Source organism: Lynx rufus, unplaced genomic scaffold (genome assembly GCF_022079265.1).
Source record: "Lynx rufus isolate CCGP_SWC_20201006 ecotype Redwood Valley unplaced genomic scaffold, mLynRuf1.p SCAF_15, whole genome shotgun sequence".
NCBI classification, from domain to species: Eukaryota; Metazoa; Chordata; class Mammalia; order Carnivora; family Felidae; genus Lynx; species Lynx rufus.
This window is the reverse complement of record NW_025814829.1, coordinates 57,266,148-57,285,378: the sequence shown is the minus strand read 5'-3', so window position 1 is coordinate 57,285,378 and position 19,231 is coordinate 57,266,148. Positions and strand designations below refer to the sequence as shown.

Genomic DNA, 19,231 nt, shown 5'->3' with positions numbered 1-19,231 from the left:
ATAACTCAGACCATATTCTGTGATCAGTAAAATTAGGAGTAACCAGCAAAGAAATACTTCTCTAAACTTCAAATATTTGAAACTCTTAAAATGAACTTTAATATAATTCACGGACTAAGAAGTAGTTACATTGAAAATCAGAAAATATTGGAGTTAGAAGGACACTGAAATTTGTGAAAGGCAATCAAGGCAGTTCTTAAATACTTGTACTGGGGTGGGAGTGGGCAAGTAAAATAGAAAGATCAGAAATTAATTCGCTAAGCTTCCAAATGAGGGAAAGAAATTCAGCAACAGAATCATCATGGTGAAAGTAAGTAGAAGCACACGGTAAATGTAGAAGTACAAATGAATAAATAGAAACAATTGAAAACATCAGGAAATGCAGTTATATATAAGACTAGTAAAGCAGACAGAGCTCAAAATTAATAAAAAGTATTAGGAATGAAAATGAGATACAGAAATATATTGCAATGAAAATGTAATACAACTACCATGAATGTGTGTGTATATATATTTATTTCTTTAAGTTTAAGTGTGTACATATATATATATTTTAAGTTTATTATTTTGAGAGAGAAAGTGTGTGCATATGCATGAGGAGGGGAGGGGCAGAAAGGAAGAAAAAGAATCCGCGCAACAGCACGGAGCCCCACGCAGGTCTTGATTCCATAAACCTCGAGATCATGACCTGAGCCAAAACTGAGAACTGGACACTTAACTGACTGAGCCACCCAGGCACCCCTATCCTGTTGTTTAAAAAGAGAGTTTATGGATAATTTCAGGCAAGCTTAAAATTACCAGCTGACTCACTCAAGAAAAGTGTGAAAATACCTAATTGTTAAATTAGTTTACAGTCTGTCACTTCTCCAACTCCAGTGTTTTTACCCCAATAAAAAACACCAGTACAAACCCAGATGAATTTTTCAGGTAATCTCCATCAAACATTCAAAGATAAGATAATCCCTATCATTAGAAAAATTTTATACAATCTGTTCTGAAGGAAGAGAGGGGAGGAGGTTATATGCTTCTCAAACTTATTTTGTAACTTTGATCCCAAACCCTGATAAAACTATTACAAGAAAGAAAAATAATAAGCTATTTATGAACAGGGATATAAATATTCTAAATAAACTACTGAGCAATTATTTCCAACAATGCAAATAATATGTATGTTCTGATGTCCATGTTAGATTTGTTCTAGAAATGTGATTATATTAGAAGAAATTAATGTTATTCACCACATTTAGAGATTAAGGGAGAAATCCACATGACCATCTCAAACTTTATAGAAACACTTGTCATAAAATGAAAGTAGAACATACTCATGGTTTTTAAAAATATATTTAAAACACTTTTAGTAACATAGAAATAACATGAACCTTCTTTAAGTTTTTATCAAAAATTTTTCTATAGTTAGGGCACCTAGGTGGCTCAGTTGGTTAAGCATCTGACTCTTGATTTCGGCTCAGGTCATGATCTCACAGTTGGGGAGATTGAGCCCTGCTCAAGCACACGTGCTCTCTCTCTCAAAATAAATGTTAAAAAAAATTTTTTTGGGGGGCGCCTGGGTGGCGCAGTCGGTTAAGCGTCCGACTTCAGCCAGGTCACGATCTCGCGGTCCGTGAGTTCGAGCCCCACGTCAGGCTCTGGGCTGATGGCTCGGAGCCTGGAGCCTGTTTCCGATTCTGTGTCTCCCTCTCTCTCTCTGCCCCTCCCCCGTTCATGCTCTGTCTCTCTCTGTCCCAAAAATAAATAAATGTTGAAAAAAAAAAATTAAAAAAAAAATTTTTTTTCTACAAACATTATACTTAATGTTTGAATATTATAAATATTTTCTTTAAACGTAAGAAAAAGGTATCCACCAATATCACATTCTAGGCAGTTTTTATTATAGATTCTAACCAACATAATAAGAAAAAGAAATAAGATATGTGACTTTTTTTTTTTAAATTTTTTTTTTCAACGTTTATTTTATTTTTGGGACAGAGAGAGACAGAGCATGAACGGGGGAGGGGCAGAGAGAGAGGGAGACACAGAATCGGAAACAGGCTCCAGGCTCCGAGCCATCAGCCCAGAGTCTGACTCGGGGCTCGAACTCACGGACCGCGAGATCGTGACCTGGCTGAAGTCGGACGCTTAACCGACTGCGCCACCCAGGCGCCCCGAGATATGTGACTTTTAAAGGACAAAATAACTTAATAGATCTTTAATGGTGGAATATGTAATAATTAAAGTTTGTCCTGTTCTTATAGTGGAATACTGTACTGAATAAAAAATGAGTAAATTGGGCTTATTCAGCATTCCGTATTGATAGTCAAAAATATATAAGCATAAAAAGTCAGGTCACATAAGATGCCTAGGGAATGATACCATTATTACAATAACTGAAAACGAACTAAAGAAAATTGTATCTGCGACATAATTGGGAGAAAAGTATAGGAATTTGCATGCAAATGACACAAAGGAGCTCCACCACAATATTTGCTTGAATCGAACATAATTGTAATTGGGGGGAATTAAAAATGGGCATTAGTGAGGGGAAAGCAATAGGTATTGAGCTGTGTCTGTGTTTTAGGTCTTAAAAATACAAAAGTCTGAAAGTACATTTGACACAATGTCAACATGTGTTGCATCTGGTTGTCATTTTATATTCTTTCCTTTATGCTCAAGATAGTTCTTTTTCAATTTTGTAAGTCGCGTGGAAGGGAAAGAAACGGAAGCGCCAAGCGCGGTCCTACTCAAGAAAATGGAGGAGTAAAGAGGGTGCAAGAGCTAAATGGAAAACCGCCCACAGAATGGGTTAGATCTGTTTTTTCGCTTTTGTTTTGCTTATGTACCTGGGGGGAGAATGCAGCCAGGGCCCTGAAAGTGGAGCTGTGTAGAAAAAAGTGAGTGTGTGTACCGACAGTAAGACGTACAGTGGGTACATTGTGAGGTGTGAGATCAATAAATACAGGGGCAAGTAAGATATAAGAAAAAAGCAAGATCTGCGAAGCCTCGCCGGCGGGGTTAGTCTTCACGGAAGAGGCGGGGCAGCTGCGTGGTGACAGTCATGGGAAGAAGTGGGAATACCGCGAAGCAGAGGTGTTCGTAAATGTTTGGTCCTGAAGCCAGGGTGGTGGTGCCTGCCTGCGGGCCCTGCCTTTACCGCGGGAGGCCTGGCCTCTTTGAGTGAGAATGTGTGGGGCCCACGGTAGGCCCCTGAGGAGAGGCGTGCCTTGTATGGGGAGGGGAGGGCACGGAGGGAAGCCTCACTGCTGACAGGGCAGGGGCCCCGGCCAGAAGCTGAGGCAGGAGACTCCAGGAGTTCATGCGGGCTGCTGAGGTTTTATTCTTCAAAAAGGGAAAATACTGATACAGAATGGTGAAGTGACGACCGACAGGTTTTCAGGGAAGATTGATTTGGAATCTGTGGCTCATTTTGATTTTACTAAGATCTTCATTTTGATCTGCCTCCTACTTATTACATTTGTACTGACTTTCCAGAGGTTTCCTACAGAAAAGAAGGGAAAACTTGCTTTCTAGAGTGTAACTTAAGTACTTGATAGTTTGTTTTGATCACCTCTTTGATACTCATTTCAGTGAAATGGCAGCTGTTTAAATGAGTAATTTATATGGTACTTAGTGTGAGGAACAGAGCGAGGCCTGCATGAAGTAAGACCTCTTCTGGAGGGGCCTGTGCAGATTTTCCATATCGATTGTAACTCTCTGGTTCCTTCAGGAAACGTCCGTGTTCCCTCTTGAACATTACCCTTCATCTCTGTCCAGTTGCGAAGTTAGAACTTTAGTATTTTCTTTTTTTTTACATGTTTACCACTTCAAATGCTCTTCATTCTTCTTTTAAAATTAGAAAGTAATTTGTTTTACTGAGCTGTGATTCACCCGTAATGTGTACACGTGAGCGGGTGTCGGTGTACTCGCGGTCATGGTCACCATCGTCTAAATGCAGAATGAGCGCCCGTATCTCTTCATTCCTCTTTGGAGACCCAGGTTCCTTTCTGGTACATTCCCCCTCAGCCGAAGGAACTTCCCCCATTTCTTCTAGTGCAAGTTGGCTGGCAAGGAATTTGTTTTCTTTTATCTGATGATGTCTTTATTTTGCCTTCACGCTCAGGATATTTTCACTGGATATAAAATTGTGAGTTGGTAGTTTTGTGAGTGCTTATTCAGTTACCTGTTGCCTTGTAAATTATGTGTCACATCTCACCGGCTGCTTGCAAGGTATTTTCGTTTGTGTGATGGCTTCAGAACAAATCAGTCTGACTAGGCCAAGCTACATTTTCCAGAATTCCTTTTGTCGTATGAGACTCTCCTGTGAGATTCGGGGTGCGGGGGGCAGAAGTGAAGCAGCAGGGACTTGTAGCTCCTAAAGTTGTTGCTGGTCTGTTTGCTCACCTCGCCTGCCTCTGTTCCCTGTTCCCCTGCAAACCAGTTAGCTTTCCCACTGCTGGGCCAGCGTGTGTGTTGCCATTGCAGGTCCCCAGCTTGCGTGGGTTTCAGTCTGTCCTGTGGGCTCCAGTTCCTGCTTCTGGGTTTCGCTGTGTTCTTCTCCCTGCTTTACACGCGTCCTCCCCTACCTCCCCCTGCCCTACGGATGCCAAGCTCCACATGTCCTTGAGCGTGAAGATAGCAGCCTCACAGAGACTGCATGACCAGCTCTCTCCCTCTGGCCCATCCTCCTTCCTTCTCGTCCTCCCTCTTCTTCCTCTGTCCCTCTCTGTCCTTCTCTTTCTCCCTCAGTCTTTCTCTCTCTCTCATGGACACACACACACACACACACACACACACACACACGTGTTTCTGCTTCTCTGCTCGAACCCTGACTGACAGACTTTGGATTTCAGATGATAATGTGTGTAGGTGAGGGTTCCTTTGTATTTATTCTACGTGGAGTTCTCTGAGCTTTCTGAACCTTTCACTAACAGTGGAAGAATTTTAGCCATTATTCCTAGAAATATATATTTTGTCTTACTGTCTCCTCTCCTTTTATAATTCCAATTACACATACATTTCGCCCTTTGACATTATCCCATTGGTCTTTGAAATTGTGTTCATTTTTTTCTAATTTCTTCCTGTGCTCTGCAGACTGAATAATTTCTATTGATAAATCTTCCAGGTTACCGACCTTCCTCAAATCTTTAAGTTGCTCTAAGCCCACACAGTGTATTTCTTATTTCAGAGGTCATATTTTTCTGTTTTAGATTTTCCATTTGATTCCATTTTTTTAATAGTTTCCACTTCTCCATCTCTTTATTCATTAGGAACATATTTTATCATTGAGCATAGTTGTAAAATCTGCTTGAAAATTCACATCTGCCAACAGAGTCCAGGCCTTGTTCACATCCGTCTCCCTGATCGTCTCTTTGTGGTGGGTGTGTCGTCTTCCCCTGTTTCTTTTGACGTGGCGTCAGTCTGGACTATGTCCTGGACACTGTGACTGACACACAGTAGTGCCTCTGAATCCTGTTAGATTACAGCAAAGAATTTTGAGTTTTTGTATTTGTAGGCAGTTTGTCATGGCCGAACTGAAACGGCAACGTCTGTGTCCTCCACAGGGAGCGTCAGAATTTTAGGTTGGCTTATTTAGACTTCCCTGGGGACTTGGAGTCTGCCCTGTGCAAGCGCGGTTCGGGAGTCAGCCAGAGACGTGGGCGCACTAGACACAGAACGTGGGGCTCCCCGTCTTTCACTGTCCCCACTTGAAGCTGCTGTGCCCATCTCCAACTCTGTCTTCTCATTATTTAATGAGTTATTTGAGTTTCTGGTCACCTGTCAAGAAATATTCGTTGGTATTGTAAAGCTTAGCAGATGATGTAGTTAAGTAAAGTTTGCCAAAGATTTATTAGTTTTGTTAGAAATAAATTCCTCTTTTCCATATTCCCACTTCTCCTGGGTGTGTGCACATTCACATACACACACAGCATAAAACCAGTCTTTTAGGACAACAGAGATTAAATAAACCTACCTAAGCTTAGTTACTCTCTTGAATTGTTTTAAAGAGATAGAATTACAGCCTTAGATTATTGTCTGTGGCATATCTAAGCATTCAGTAGTGTTAGCGTTTTTTTTTTTTTTAATTGTCCTCCACTTCATGTTTTTTTTTTTTTAATGTTATTTATTTATTTATTTATTTTGAGAGAGAGAGAGAGCACATGCCTCAGTGGGAGAGGGGCAGGGAGAGAGGGAGAGAGAGAATCCCAAGCAGGCTCTGTGCTGTCAGTGCAGAGCCCGATGTGGGGCCTGATCCCCCAAACTGTGAGATCCTGGCCTCAGCCAAAACCAAGAGCCAGATGCCCAACCGACTGAGTCTCTCAGGTGCCCCAAAGTGTTGGCAGTTTTTGTTGCTAGTATCTGTGTTCAGTCTTTTTTGATCCACATCAGAGTGGTGGACATAACCATAGTATTCAAATAGGATGACAATTAGGGTTCCCTAGTCACTGTATATCCATTTTTCCTGCAATCTTCAAGCCCTGCTTTGTATTTCTAGAGCACCTACACTGAAGACAGAAGGAAGAGCACAGAAAGTGGATGGTAACAATTGATTGGTTGCTGGGGAAGAGTAGAGGACACTGACCCTAAGAGACCGTGGTGTCTGTACTCCCCTGCTGTCATTCCAGCCACACCAGGAGTGGGGACTGTGACTTATTATAATAAGTTCAGGGACATGTTTTCTCTCTGTTCTTTCATTTATGCCGAAAACCTACACAGTGCTTTAGAAACATTGCAGATGATAGCATGACTTGGTAACTTGTAACTCTGGTAGAGGAGTAGTGTGGGAGTAGTTAGGGGCTGCAGCATTGCTGCCTCTCTGTGGTCTTGAGGCTGGACAAGTAAATGCACCCTGATGATGCCTTTGCAGTAAACTGGAAGCAAAGTCCAGAAGCCAGCACTGTGATCTTCATGTTTACATTGTCCGGAACTACGTATCCTGAAAACAGACTAGCTTTCAAAGAAAGATATGTCCTAGGTTTATCACGTTTGCTGGGAGAACAGGTCAAGTTTGCAGTTCATGACACTGCGGCCATCCATCAAGTAGGTAGCTGAGGTGTAGAGTTGAGTGTTTCTGGACTTGGCCTGTACTTTCACGTTCCTAAATGAGAGTTTGCAGCTGACACAGGAGTGTTTTGAGAACTGTGTCCTGAGTGGGGGAGGGAAAATTAAGATGATACTGGTTTAAAGGCAAAAATAAAATGGGATGTGGTCATCTGCTAGGACTGCTATGACAAAGTACCATGGACTGGGTGACTTCATGGAAATTGGTTTTCCTGAAGTTCTGGGGGCTGGACGTCCAAGATCAGGAGACTGGCAGGGTTGGTTGCTTTCTTCTGAAGCCTCTTTCCTTGGCTTGTGAATGGCCACCTTACCTGCTCATCCTCACGTGGTCTTTCCTCTTCCTGTGCGTGCCTCTGGAGTCTGTGCGCATGTCCACATTTCCTCTTCCTACAAGGACACCTGTCAGGTTGGACTAAGGCCCACACTGACACCTTGTTCTAATGGAGTCATCTCTTGAAAGGCCATCTCTCCCAGCACGGTCCCCGGGGATTAGGACTCCCAACATCTGGATGTGGGGGAGGGGGCACAATTTAGCCCAGAAGAATTAAACATTTGAAATGTGTTCAGTGGTTTAGAGTGAACATCTGCCCTGGGGCTCTGAGGAAACCGCGGCTTGGTGTCCCCAGATTTGCGTGGTAGCACCTCTGTTGGGACCTGTGGTGGTTCTTTGCATGTTCTCTCTCATCCCTTTCCCTATAGGGTTCTCGCTTCCCTGTGTGGATGTTTCTATTTTACTGGGTCCTCTTCTGCTACTGTGTGTGAGTTGAGGGGGAGGAAATATGCTCCCAGCACGAATGTCTTGACTTTGACTGACGTCCAGAGAAGCAGTCAAAGGCAAAGGCATTTTCATGCCGTGTCTCTCCAGGCGCCGCAGTAGAGAGAGCTTGGGATCGGGAGACGGAGGGTTTGCTGCTCTGGTTGTTACTTGTGTCATCTTCAGCAAGTCATTTTACTAAGTGTGCTTCAATCTCCTCGTTTCTACAAGGGTAGACTGCATGCTCTCTGACAGCTCCCTCCAGCCCCAAGATTGAATGATGTGTTCGTTTACTCGTGCCACTAAGTGGCAAGCGCTGTTCTGGGAACTGGGGGTGTGGCATCACTGCAAAACCAAGTCCCAGATGAGACAAGTATGAAACAACTAGCAAGATGGTAGATTTAATCTCAACCATGTCAGTAGTCACGCTGAGGGCAGATGATCTAAATGCCACAATTAAAAGAGATTGTCAGATTGGACAAAAAGCAAGAATCACCTATATGCTGCCTACAAGAAACCCATCTAAATGTAAATTACAAATGGATAAAGATAAAAGGATGGGAAACCATGTACCATGCTTATACTAATGAAGAACTAGAGTGGCTGTATCAGTATCCTATGAAGAAGATTTCAAGGCAGTGGTATCGGAGATGAGGAGGATTGTTTCATCAGAATATAGGGATCAGTTCATCAAGAGGATGTAAAAAACCTTAATTATTTTTGCATCTAATAACAAAACTTAAAATACATAAAACAAAAATTAATAGAACTGAAAGAAAAAACAAGTAAATCCACATTATAGTTGGGCATGTCAGTGCCTGTTTTCAAATAATTGATAACAAGCAGCAGAGAGAAAATCGTTAGGTTGTGAAAGAGTTTAGCAATCCCATCCACCAACTTAATCTAACTGACACAGAACCCCATCCGACAACAGAACAATATTCATTCTCCTCAAGATCACATAGATCGTTTGCCATTGAGCAGAACAACTCTATAAATCTTAAAGGATTCAAATAGTTTTAAAGCATGAAAAGAATAAAAACAAATCAAAACAGAGATACGTGGAAAATCCTCAAGGATTTGGAAACTCAGCACAATTTTCAATAATCTGTGGGTCAAACAAAGAAATCAAAAGGGAAATTAGAAAGGATTTTGAACAGACTAAAAATGAAAACAAAGCTTGTTCTGCTATGGGATAGCTAACATAATACCTCAAGGGAAATTTGTAGCACTGAAGGACTACATTTGAAAGGAAGAAAGGTCCAAGATCAGTGACCTTATCTTCCACCTTAAGAAACTAGAAAAAAAGAACAAATTAAACTCCATTACACAGAAGAAAGGAAATTATAAAGATTGGGGCAGCAGTCAGTGAAATAAAAAAAATAAAATAAAAAAAATAAAATCAATGAAAGGAAAAGTGGTTCTTTGAGAAGATTAACAAAATTGATAAATTTCTAACCAAACTGAACGGAAAAGCAGGAAGACAAGTTATGAATATCATGAATGAGAGGGGTGGCTTCACTATAGACTTTATGGGTATTAAATGGATAACAGGAAATAGTATGAAAATCTTCATGTCCATAAAACCAACAGTTTTGCTGAAATGGACAAATCCCTTGAAAGACACAAATTACCAAGAAGAAATAGATATCATGAATAGCCTTGTACCTGTTAAAGAAATTACATTTGTAGGTAAAATTCTTCCCACAAAAGACTCCCAAACCATTTGGTTTCACCAGTGAATTCTCCCAAACATTTACATGAGGAATAGTATCAATTCTACACAAATCTTCAATTTTCTGGAGCAATAAGGCAGTATTTCCCAGTTCATTCTAGTAGTTTAGCTTAACCTGATACCAAATGCAGGCAAAGGTAATACAAAAAAAGAAAGCTATAGAACAATTTCCTTAATGAAATTATATATAAAAATACTTAATGTAATTTTAGCAAATCAAATCCAGCAATACATACAAGAATAGCACATCATCACCAAATGGGATTTATACTAGAAATACAGAGTTGGTTTAATATTTAAAAACCAACTACTAAAATTTACCATATTAACAATAACTAAGAAATACACATGGTTATCTCACTGGATGTAGGAAAAAAAAGCATTCGAGAAAATCCAACATCCATCTGATTTAAACACAAAGCAAACCAACAAAAATGCTCCCAGTAAACCAGGAACTGGAAACTTCTCTGCTCTCATAAAGGACATCTAAGGAAAACTTATCACTAATATCCTAGTGGGGAAAGCCTGAGTGGTTTTCACAAAGTGAAGATGTTCACTCTGTTCAACATTGTACTGGAGTTTCTGGCCAGGGCAGGAAAAGAAGTAAAGAAAAAGAAATAAAATGCATTCAGATTGGAAAGAAATAAGGAAGTCTGTCTTATTCAGGGACAACACTATTACCTATATAGGAAATCAGATGGAATCTATAAAAAAAACTACTAAAGTTTAACTCATTAGTTGTTTGATACAAGCTAAATATACAAAAGATTGCACAATACAAAAATAACTAAATGTATACAGCAGCAACGGACAATCCAAAATGGAAATTAATGTCACTTATGACTGCAACAGAAATATGAAGTACTTAGGGATACTTCTGACAAAGATGAAAGCCCTTCATACTGCAAAGTAAAAAATATTGTAAGGAAATTAAAGACAACATACAGCAGGGGAGACGTCTAATGCATTCATGATTTAGAAGACTCAGTATTTTTAAGATGATAGTTCTCTCAAAATTAATACATGAATTCAACACAATCCTAATCAATATGCTAGCAAGCTGTTTTGTAGAAATTGTTAGGTTGATTCTAAAATTCATCTGGAATGCCAAGGACTTAGAATAGCCAGAACAATTTTGACAAAAAAGAAAGTTGGAAAGCTTACATTGCCCAGCTTCAAGACTTACTAAGTTACAGGAATCAGGACAGTTTGTTCTGGACAGATAACATCTTTATTTGCCCACAGAGAATCTAGAAATCTAGACCCGTGCATAACTGGTTAATTGACCTGGAATAGACGTGCAAAGATCACTCAGTCCAACAAATTGTGATGGTAAAATGCACATACATACTTTTTTTAAAAAGAATTTGCAGCATATACAAAATTAACTCAAAACAGATCATAGTCCTAAAGGTAGAGCCTTCTAGAAGAATATACAGGAGAAAACCTTTGCAGTGTTAAGTTACACAGAGACTTCGTAGATGAGAGTGGTGTGTGATCCACAAAGAAAAACTGACAAATCAGACAGCATCATTAGGAATGTGTGTTCTTCAGGAGGTACTGTTAAGAGAATGACAGGAAAAGTCACAAACTGGAAGAATATATGCAAATCGTAAATCTGATTAAAGACATACACGCAGATTGTGTGTAAAAAAAAAAAAAAACTCTGCATTTCATGACAAAAAGGGGAGTGGGGCAAATATTAAACAGACGCTTCACCAAAGAAGTTACAAATTCATGAAAAATACGATTATTCATTAGGGAAATAAATACATTAAAACCATAGTGAAATACCACCACACATCCAAATGTCTTTTACTGAAGAGACCAACCAAATCAGTACTGGCAAGAACATAGTGGAACTTTGATCCACTGGTGGTAGTAACATAACATGAAGCGACCGCTTTGCGAAAACAGTTTGGCAGTTTCTTAAACAGTTAAATGTACATCTAGCATGTGACCCAGCCATTCCACTCTTTGGTATTTGTCCAAAATGAATGAAATCTCATCTCTGTACAAAGACTTGGACCTCAAGAGTCCTAGCAGCTTTATCTGTAATAGCCCCAAACTGGAAGCAACCCAGATGTCCACTGACAGGTGATGGGTAAACAGATGGCGGTACACCTGTATGACGGAACGTCACCCAGCCATGCAGTGGATGAGCTGTTGACACATGAAGTCACATAGACGGACGTCAAAATAATGGTGCTAACTGAAAAAAATCAGAGAAAGGATACATGCTATACGATTCCATTTACATACAAGTCCTGAAAATACAAACAAATCAATCATGGCAGAAAGCGTGTCAGTCATTGCCTGCAGGGATGGAGGAGGGAGAGAGAGCTCACAACGGGCTCGTGAGAAAACAAACGTTTCTCCATCTTGATTTTGGTCATAGTTTCTTGGGTGAGTACACGTGTCAAAACATGTCACTTCGTACACTCCTGATACGTACAGTTTATTGTGTGTCAGTCAGCCCTCACCCTCACGGAGCTTCTGTTTTGTTGGGAGAAGGTGGAATGGCAGTGACGGTAAACAAATGTAAGTCTGTTTTGCATGTGTGTGCGTAGGTGTATTGAGTCAGATGCTGAAACACCATTTGGAGGAAAATGAAGCAGTGTGAGGATAGAAGGGGACGGGAGGGCGGCCACCTGGGAGAGGAGGCCAGGTAAGCCTTTGTAGCATTGGGACATCTGAGCAGAGACGAGCTTAAGCCTCCCGTGACCTTTGAAAACTGTTTTCAGATCTCGTTTGAGTGACCATTCTGGCTCTCACCTGAAAGGCTGGCAGCTTTTCCCCCAACTGGCAGGTCAGTCTTTGCCCTCAGAGGGGGCCGCTGGGAAGGGTGGGCAGAGGTTAGCAAAGCCGACGGCACATGCCCGGAAACCCACCTCTGCCAAGAAGAGTTTCTTGTGGCGAATTTTTGCTTGGAAGGACGTGGAGGAACCATTTTTTGAGCATTTGTAAAATGGTGACTCAACCAGAGCCCCAGTCTCCAGTTGTCTGCAGGTAGAGGCAGTGACCCCTCCTTCTTCAAAGAGGAAAGCCCCAAGTTCTCTGATCCCGATCACCTTTGCTGTTCCCGTGTGTGTAAGAACGCCCTTGAGTCTGAGAGGAAGAGGGAAGACTTCCGTCAGTGGAGCGAGTGCTCGCGTGGCCTGGGGAGCATCACAGAGCAGGGTGCATGTGACAGAGGAGCTTGGCCCAGATGAGATCAAGGCTGTGGGAGGAAAACCAGGCTGCTGTTCCGAAGCCACTGCCAGTGACGAGTGGAACCTGGATTAGGTCTGTCCCCCCGAAAGTGCTTGCTAATAACTGGGGCTGTGCACTGGGGGCAAAGAGAAGGAATGATAAGAAGAAAAGAAATTAAAAATGCTCTGTTACATGGGCCATAAACAGGTGTGGTCCTTCATTCTGAAAATGTGCTTTTAATTCTGCTCAGCCCCTGGTGTTTTAAAACATAGTCTGTCTAGAGAATAATTTAAAGATTTTTGCCTATTTAACATAAATTTGATGACAGTAAGAGTGGGAAAATGCACTGAGTTAAAGCCAGTTGTGTGTTTCGTAAAATTTGTATAAAACATACTGATTTCTATCACTCTGTTTCCTGTTTTTCGGTACACACGGGAATTTTATTATAAAAGCAGTGTCTCCTGGGGTGCCTGGGTGGCTCAGTCGGGTAAGCGTCTGACTTTGACTCAGGTCATGATCTTGAGGTTTGTGAGTTTGAGCCCCACATCCGGCTCTGCACTGATGGGGGCAGAGCCTGCTTTGGATTCTCTCTCTGCCCCTTCCCCATTCCCTCCCCCCCTCTGTTTCTCTCTCTCTCTCAAAATAAATAAAAATAAACCTTAAAAAAATAAAAACAATAAAAGCAGGATCTCGTATTCTGAATGGTACTCGTGAGAGCGTGTACTCTGACTCCAGGTCCTGGGTCGGGACTCCCTGTGTGAACAAGAAATCTGTAGACTCTCCTTCAAGGCCAGAGCCCTGACAAGCAGGAGTCACACCCCAGCCAGTGGAGGTCACAGAGGTTCGGGCTTCTGTGGCTTCTGTGACCTTCAGCAGCCCCAGGCTTCCCCAGTGCCACACCTGCTGCAGGTCTGAGGCAGAAGAATCCAGCTCTGTCAGTTCCTAGAGTGATCACTCTTGACCCTCTCTTGGGTCACTGTCCCCAACAAGGATCTGATGCAACCTAGGGACGCAACGTTTGCACCTAACTTCAGGGGCTCCCAAGACCCCCGTCCCAGGGCAGGGGCAGGAGGTAACGCCCATCTGAAGTAAGCAGGTGTCGTTCTGTGCCAAGTACAGGGGCAGCACCCGGTGACCCGGAATAACTGTCACTAGGTTGTGTTCTTAATGACACAGCCTGGTGGGCCAGGCGCCAGGGAGAGAACTGAGGGCAGGTCGTGCTTCTGCTGCACTGGGTAGAGCCTGCATTTTGTTACAGGGCTTTACATCTGTATGGTTTGTGTGCATGTTTGTTACTGGGGGAATAACTAGGACTTTTCAGTATCCTCTTTGCACCCTGTTCTTTGGTGTTCATGTGTTCTATTTCACACAATCCCTCCAATTTTATACAGAACAACCAAGTACCTCCTGTTCTGTGCTCCCGACTGTTGACTGGGAAGCCGAACTCCACGTCTCCCGTACACAGTGACTCAGAGTGTGGTCTCTCTGGCACTGTTCACTTCATTATTTGCTCCCTAGTTTTATCCTAGAAATTAATTTTCCTAAATTGCAATCTGTTAACAGGAGTCTTGTTCTTTCTTCTTGCAGCTTGTACCTCCTTTTAAGCCTCAAGTAACATCTGAGACAGATACCAGATATTTTGATGAAGAATTTACAGCTCAGACTATTACAATAACACCACCTGAAAAATGTAAGTAAACCTAATAGTTGAAAATGTTTGACTATAATTGAAGAAAACAGCCACTTTTTGAAAAAAAAATTTTTTTTAATGTTTATTTTTGAGAGAGACAGAGTGTGAGCAGGGGAGGGGCAGACAGAGAGGGAGATACAGAATCCGAAGCAGGATCTAGGCTGAGCTGTCAGCACAGAGCCCTACATGGGGCTCGAATCCATGAACCGTGAGATCATGACCCGAGCTGAAGTTGGATGCTTAACCAGCTCAGCCACCCAGGGGCCCCTGATATTTTCTTATCGGATATTTTCAAGATCAAATTCCACAGTGACTTACTCCATTCCACTTAAGAATGTGGAGTCCTTGGGGCTCCAACTCTTGATTTTAGCTCAGGTCATGATCTCGCAGTTCCTGAGTTCGAGCCCCGCATTGGGCTTTATACTGACAGTGAGGAGTCTGCTTGGGGGGATTCCTTTCTCTCTCTCTCTCTCTCTCTCTCTGTCCCTTCCCTGCTTGAGTGCATTCTTTCTGTTTCTCTCATAAAAGAGCATGGAGTTCTGAAGTGGAAATACCGAAGACAGTAGCTGAGAGAAACGTTTTTGGGAGCCAGAAAAATTACATAAAGAAAAATTGCAGCCTGGGAATTACAGACTAAATTATAGACGACTTAGCCCTTGCTTACTATTCTAACGCGCTCTTGCCATCCGCTGAGAGGATTCTGAGGTAGACCCTGCTGTGCGTCCCCGACTCACTCCCAGACCACCCTCAGAATCGCGCTAATTCTGATTTCCTGCATTCTTAATAGTTCTAAATTACTCTAAATGGAATCACTCTGTTTTTATTTAGCTTTGTCTTAAGCACTAATATCTGTAAAGACATAATTTTGTTTGCTAGTAACTTTTTGATACATGTGAAGTGAATTACACGTGTGTTAAAACTGAACATTCATGCACCACGTAAGATCATTCCGCAAACACTAGTATGTGCACACTCTTCGATCAATATCCCAAACACGTGGGCTTTCAAGGAAAGAAAGGTACCAGATAAAACTTCCAGACAAGACACTCTCATGCCGACAAAGGACTGTGTGTCTGTCGTCATTAGCTCAGCAGCGAGGATAAAATTGAGCGTGAGGGGCAGGCTTGAAAAGCCAGATCTCTTCCAGTCACACGTCTCTTGGCTCACAATCCCTTTGTGGTAGTTTTCTCTCCTTCTCTTCCCTTTAGGTCCCTTCCCACTGTTCTTCCCCCCTCTTTCCTTTGCGAAAGGCAGGGTAGCGGAAGTGCTTGTTCACAGTGAGGGTCCGCGAGCGGGAAGGTTGAGGCGCGGTGTTCTTCCAGCAGCGGACGTGGCCACCTGATGGTCTGGGGTTTCCAGCCCCGAGCCCGGGGCCTGACAACAAGGGGCTGTGAACACACCCTGAAGTGAAAAATATAATTACGTATGGTACGCATGAGTGTGCTTTTCTTTCTTAAGATTTGCTGCAAGTTAAGAACCTCTTAACTTATAGGGAAGAAATTGCAACCCAAAGAGAAATTGAGCTGCCCGAGTCCCTCAGTCAGTGTCAGCAGCCTTGCCGGGGCCCAGGCCACGTTGTGAAAGATTAGTATGTTGAAGTGCTTCTCAGGGTATATCCCCAGTGGGACGACGGGCTTCCATTCTGTCTTGATCTTACAATGGTAAGAGTTGAAGACCATGTTGGACACCCTGTGCAGTCATGGGCAGGTAGCTCAGGGCCCGCGTGAGCAGAATGGTGGGCACAGGCCGTGGCACCGATTCCACTGGCCCCAGAGTGGACCGTGGCAGGCAATCCACTCGTCTGAAATGCCGGGCAGCACCAGTGAGGTGGTGGGTGGGCCCGTGAGCACTTTCCACCATAGAACGTTTGCTAGACCTCATGATTTGGATATGCTGTCACCTGTGATCAGACCGCATCCTGCCCTTGCCCACAACCCTCCGGTGGCTCCCTAAATCTGTACTCTAAATCCGACTGATCCCACTGGCTCCCACAGGCCTGTCTGATCCCGGCCTTCTCCTGCTCCATCTTGCCCCCCGTCCCTGCGTTCAGCCACCCCTGGAGCACGCCGTGCCTCACTGTGTCTTACCGTGCCTCAGCACTGGTGTGCTAAGCGTTGTCCTGCCTGTGGTGCTCTTTCCCTCGACGTGTGCATGAACAGCTCTCACTCGTCCTCACATCTCAGCTTAAAGGTCACTTTGTCAGAGAGCCTTCTTCAACCTCCCATCTAAAGAACGGTGCAGCATGTTGGACACCGTCTCCTGCCCCCCTTGATGCTGTACGTTGACGGTTGCTGATGGTCTTCCAGTTAATGTGTTTATTCCTTTGTTTACTGTCTATATGTCCAACTAGAAAGCAGTAACCCTGAGAAGAACGACCTGGTTTCTTATTCACTGCTGGCCTCAGCTGCCAGCTGGGCACTTGGCCCAGTGTCAGTGCTCAGTAAACCTATATTAAATGAATGAAGTCTACAGGCAACATAATGGCAATAAATTCATATCTTTCACTCTAAGCGTCACTGGGCTAAACTAGTTCCAATCAAAAGACATAGGATAAGAAAACAAGATCCATCTCTGTGCTGTTTACAGGAGACCCATTTTAGACCTAAAGACACCTGAAAATAAGGGGATGGAGAACCATGTATCGTGCTAATGGTCGCCAAAAGAAAGCTGGAGTAGCCATACTTATATCAGACAATCTAGATTTTAAAATAAAGACTGTAACAAGAGATGAAGAAGGGCATTATATCATAATTATGTGGTCTGTCCGCCAAGAAAACCTAACAGTTGTAAACGTTTATGCTCCAAACGTGAAAGCACCCAAATATATAAATCAATCACAAACATAAAGAAACTCATTGATAATGATACCGTCATAGTAGGGAACTAAATGATGAATAAGCATTATGGTGGGAGGCAGGGTAGGCTCCCGGCCGGAAGGTGGCCAGCTCTTTCCAGAGATCATACTGGATCATACCGATGGCCTCCACCCGCGCCCAGGATTTTGTGCTTCTTCTCGCCGCCCCACGTCATACCCACAGCAACCTAGAAGGTGAGGTCCCAACGTGTCTCTGTGTCAGCCACCACCTCTTCGAGACCGTTTTCTCTGGTAAAGAGAGCTTTGGAATTTGTGGACTCTTTTAGACAACTAGGTATGTGGTCTTGGAAGTCACAGAAATAGGGACAGTCTGTAAACGCAAAGCCCCGAGGACATATTTTGCTTCCAAAGGTGGGAGTCCAGTCCCAGCAAGGATGAGCCTGGTGAGCCTGAAACGCAAGGCAAAGGGAACCGTAAAGGATGAGAAGAGACTGGGGGTGGGGGTGCCCCTGTTCACGTCCTGACTCTGCCACCCCGTCCCTGGAAAGGGGCGAGTCACTGCACTCTCTGGGAAAGGGGATGCAGGGCTGGCTAATGTCCCCGGGGCCCCGACTTTCCCCTGCTGTGTACCTGAGAAGCCATCTCTTTGGGAAAAGCACCTGAGTTGTGCAGCTTTGAATGGCCGTAGCTTTGATTTTATTGAAGTGCCACACAAACCGGTCTGTAGTGATCTGTGTCCTGTGATGCATGCTTGGAGTGTGGTGACAGGCCCAGAACAGTAAACGCCCAGCAGAAGAGTGGGCATGAATCTTTGGGAGGCCAAAATATGATGCAGGGAGTGGAAGGGACCCCACAGACCAGCTCCCGAATCCAGGACTACGAGTAAGTTAAACCTCAGGCGCTGTGGCAGGTGCTGTCCTGGCCATCAGTCCTTTCTTCATACTGACTTGATTTCGAAGCCCTGGCGGTCAAGGCCCAGATGTCTCCGGGATTCAACTTGCAGCCTCACCCCACACTCCAGACTCACATGGCACTGGTCGTGCTGAGAGCGTGTCGTTAACACACCCTCTGAGGCTTGATTTCTAGAACTTAGAAAATGAGGGGGACCCAGCACAGTTTCTAGAATATAATCTGAACCTGGCGTCTCAGCTTCTTGGTCAGCAGAATGGAATGTCGTGACAGAGCATTTTGTCACTAACGGCATCCGTGTCATTTTAGACGTGGGGAACACTGTATCCGCCCAGTGACTCGCTGATTGAAAGGGTATGAAGTGTGTTTCTAGTGTGAGACCGGGGTCAGCAGGAGGCCCACACACTGTAGTACCTTCCAAGGTGGACCTCAGAATCGACCTATGAACGTGTGGCTGTTTCGGGTATCGGAACCGAGAAACCTGAGTCCAGCAGAGTCCTGCGTCTGACTGGGCGTCTGGTTTCCTGACTCTGCAGAGGGAGTGAGGGCCACCTGAGGCCAGGGGGTGCCTGGTGGAGGGAGGGCCACAGCAGCCAGTCTTTACCTGGATGTCCCCCGGGTGCATCCCGGATTCTCGTAGGAGGCCAAATCAAAGGAGATCTGGTGAAACCCCAAGCTTGATTACATTTCACTTGATCTTTTCTTGCAGCTTTGAGTGGTGGTGCTGGGATGGCCGTGGCTGTCCAGCGGCTAACACATGGAGGTTTTGTTCCCAAAGCCTCCGTGATACGTGACAGTTGTCTCCCCACTTGCCACCTTGCTTTTATGAGGCAGAATGGAGTTACTTTTCAGAACAAATCAGCAGTTAGACAAAATGTTCCTTCCCTGCAAACAGCTGTGGTCACGTGCCAGATTGTTCTCACTGGTGTTAATTGAACAGATTTGGGAATGTGTCATCTTGCATTCTACCCATGAATGGTCCTCTGCCTTCCCTTATACAGGGAAAGAGGATTTCTTTGAGATCTAGTAGCTTGTAATGCCATATAATTACAGTTGTTAAACCCTAAGAAAATTGGGCGATGG

At 43.6% G+C, this 19,231-nt stretch overlaps 1 protein-coding gene across 4 annotated transcripts in view; it reads left to right on the top strand.

The window, feature by feature from the left end:
* The window catches only part of AKT3 (AKT serine/threonine kinase 3), a 309,235-nt gene that overhangs the window by 284,197 nt on the left and 5,807 nt on the right, over positions 1 to 19,231 (top strand). For all 4 annotated transcript variants that reach the window (XM_047077095.1, XM_047077092.1, XM_047077093.1 and 1 more), the window contains one exon: positions 14,322 to 14,424. In XM_047077095.1, coding sequence (XP_046933051.1) covers positions 14,322 to 14,424 — 103 coding nt within the window. The remainder of the gene's footprint in view (positions 1 to 14,321; positions 14,425 to 19,231) is intronic.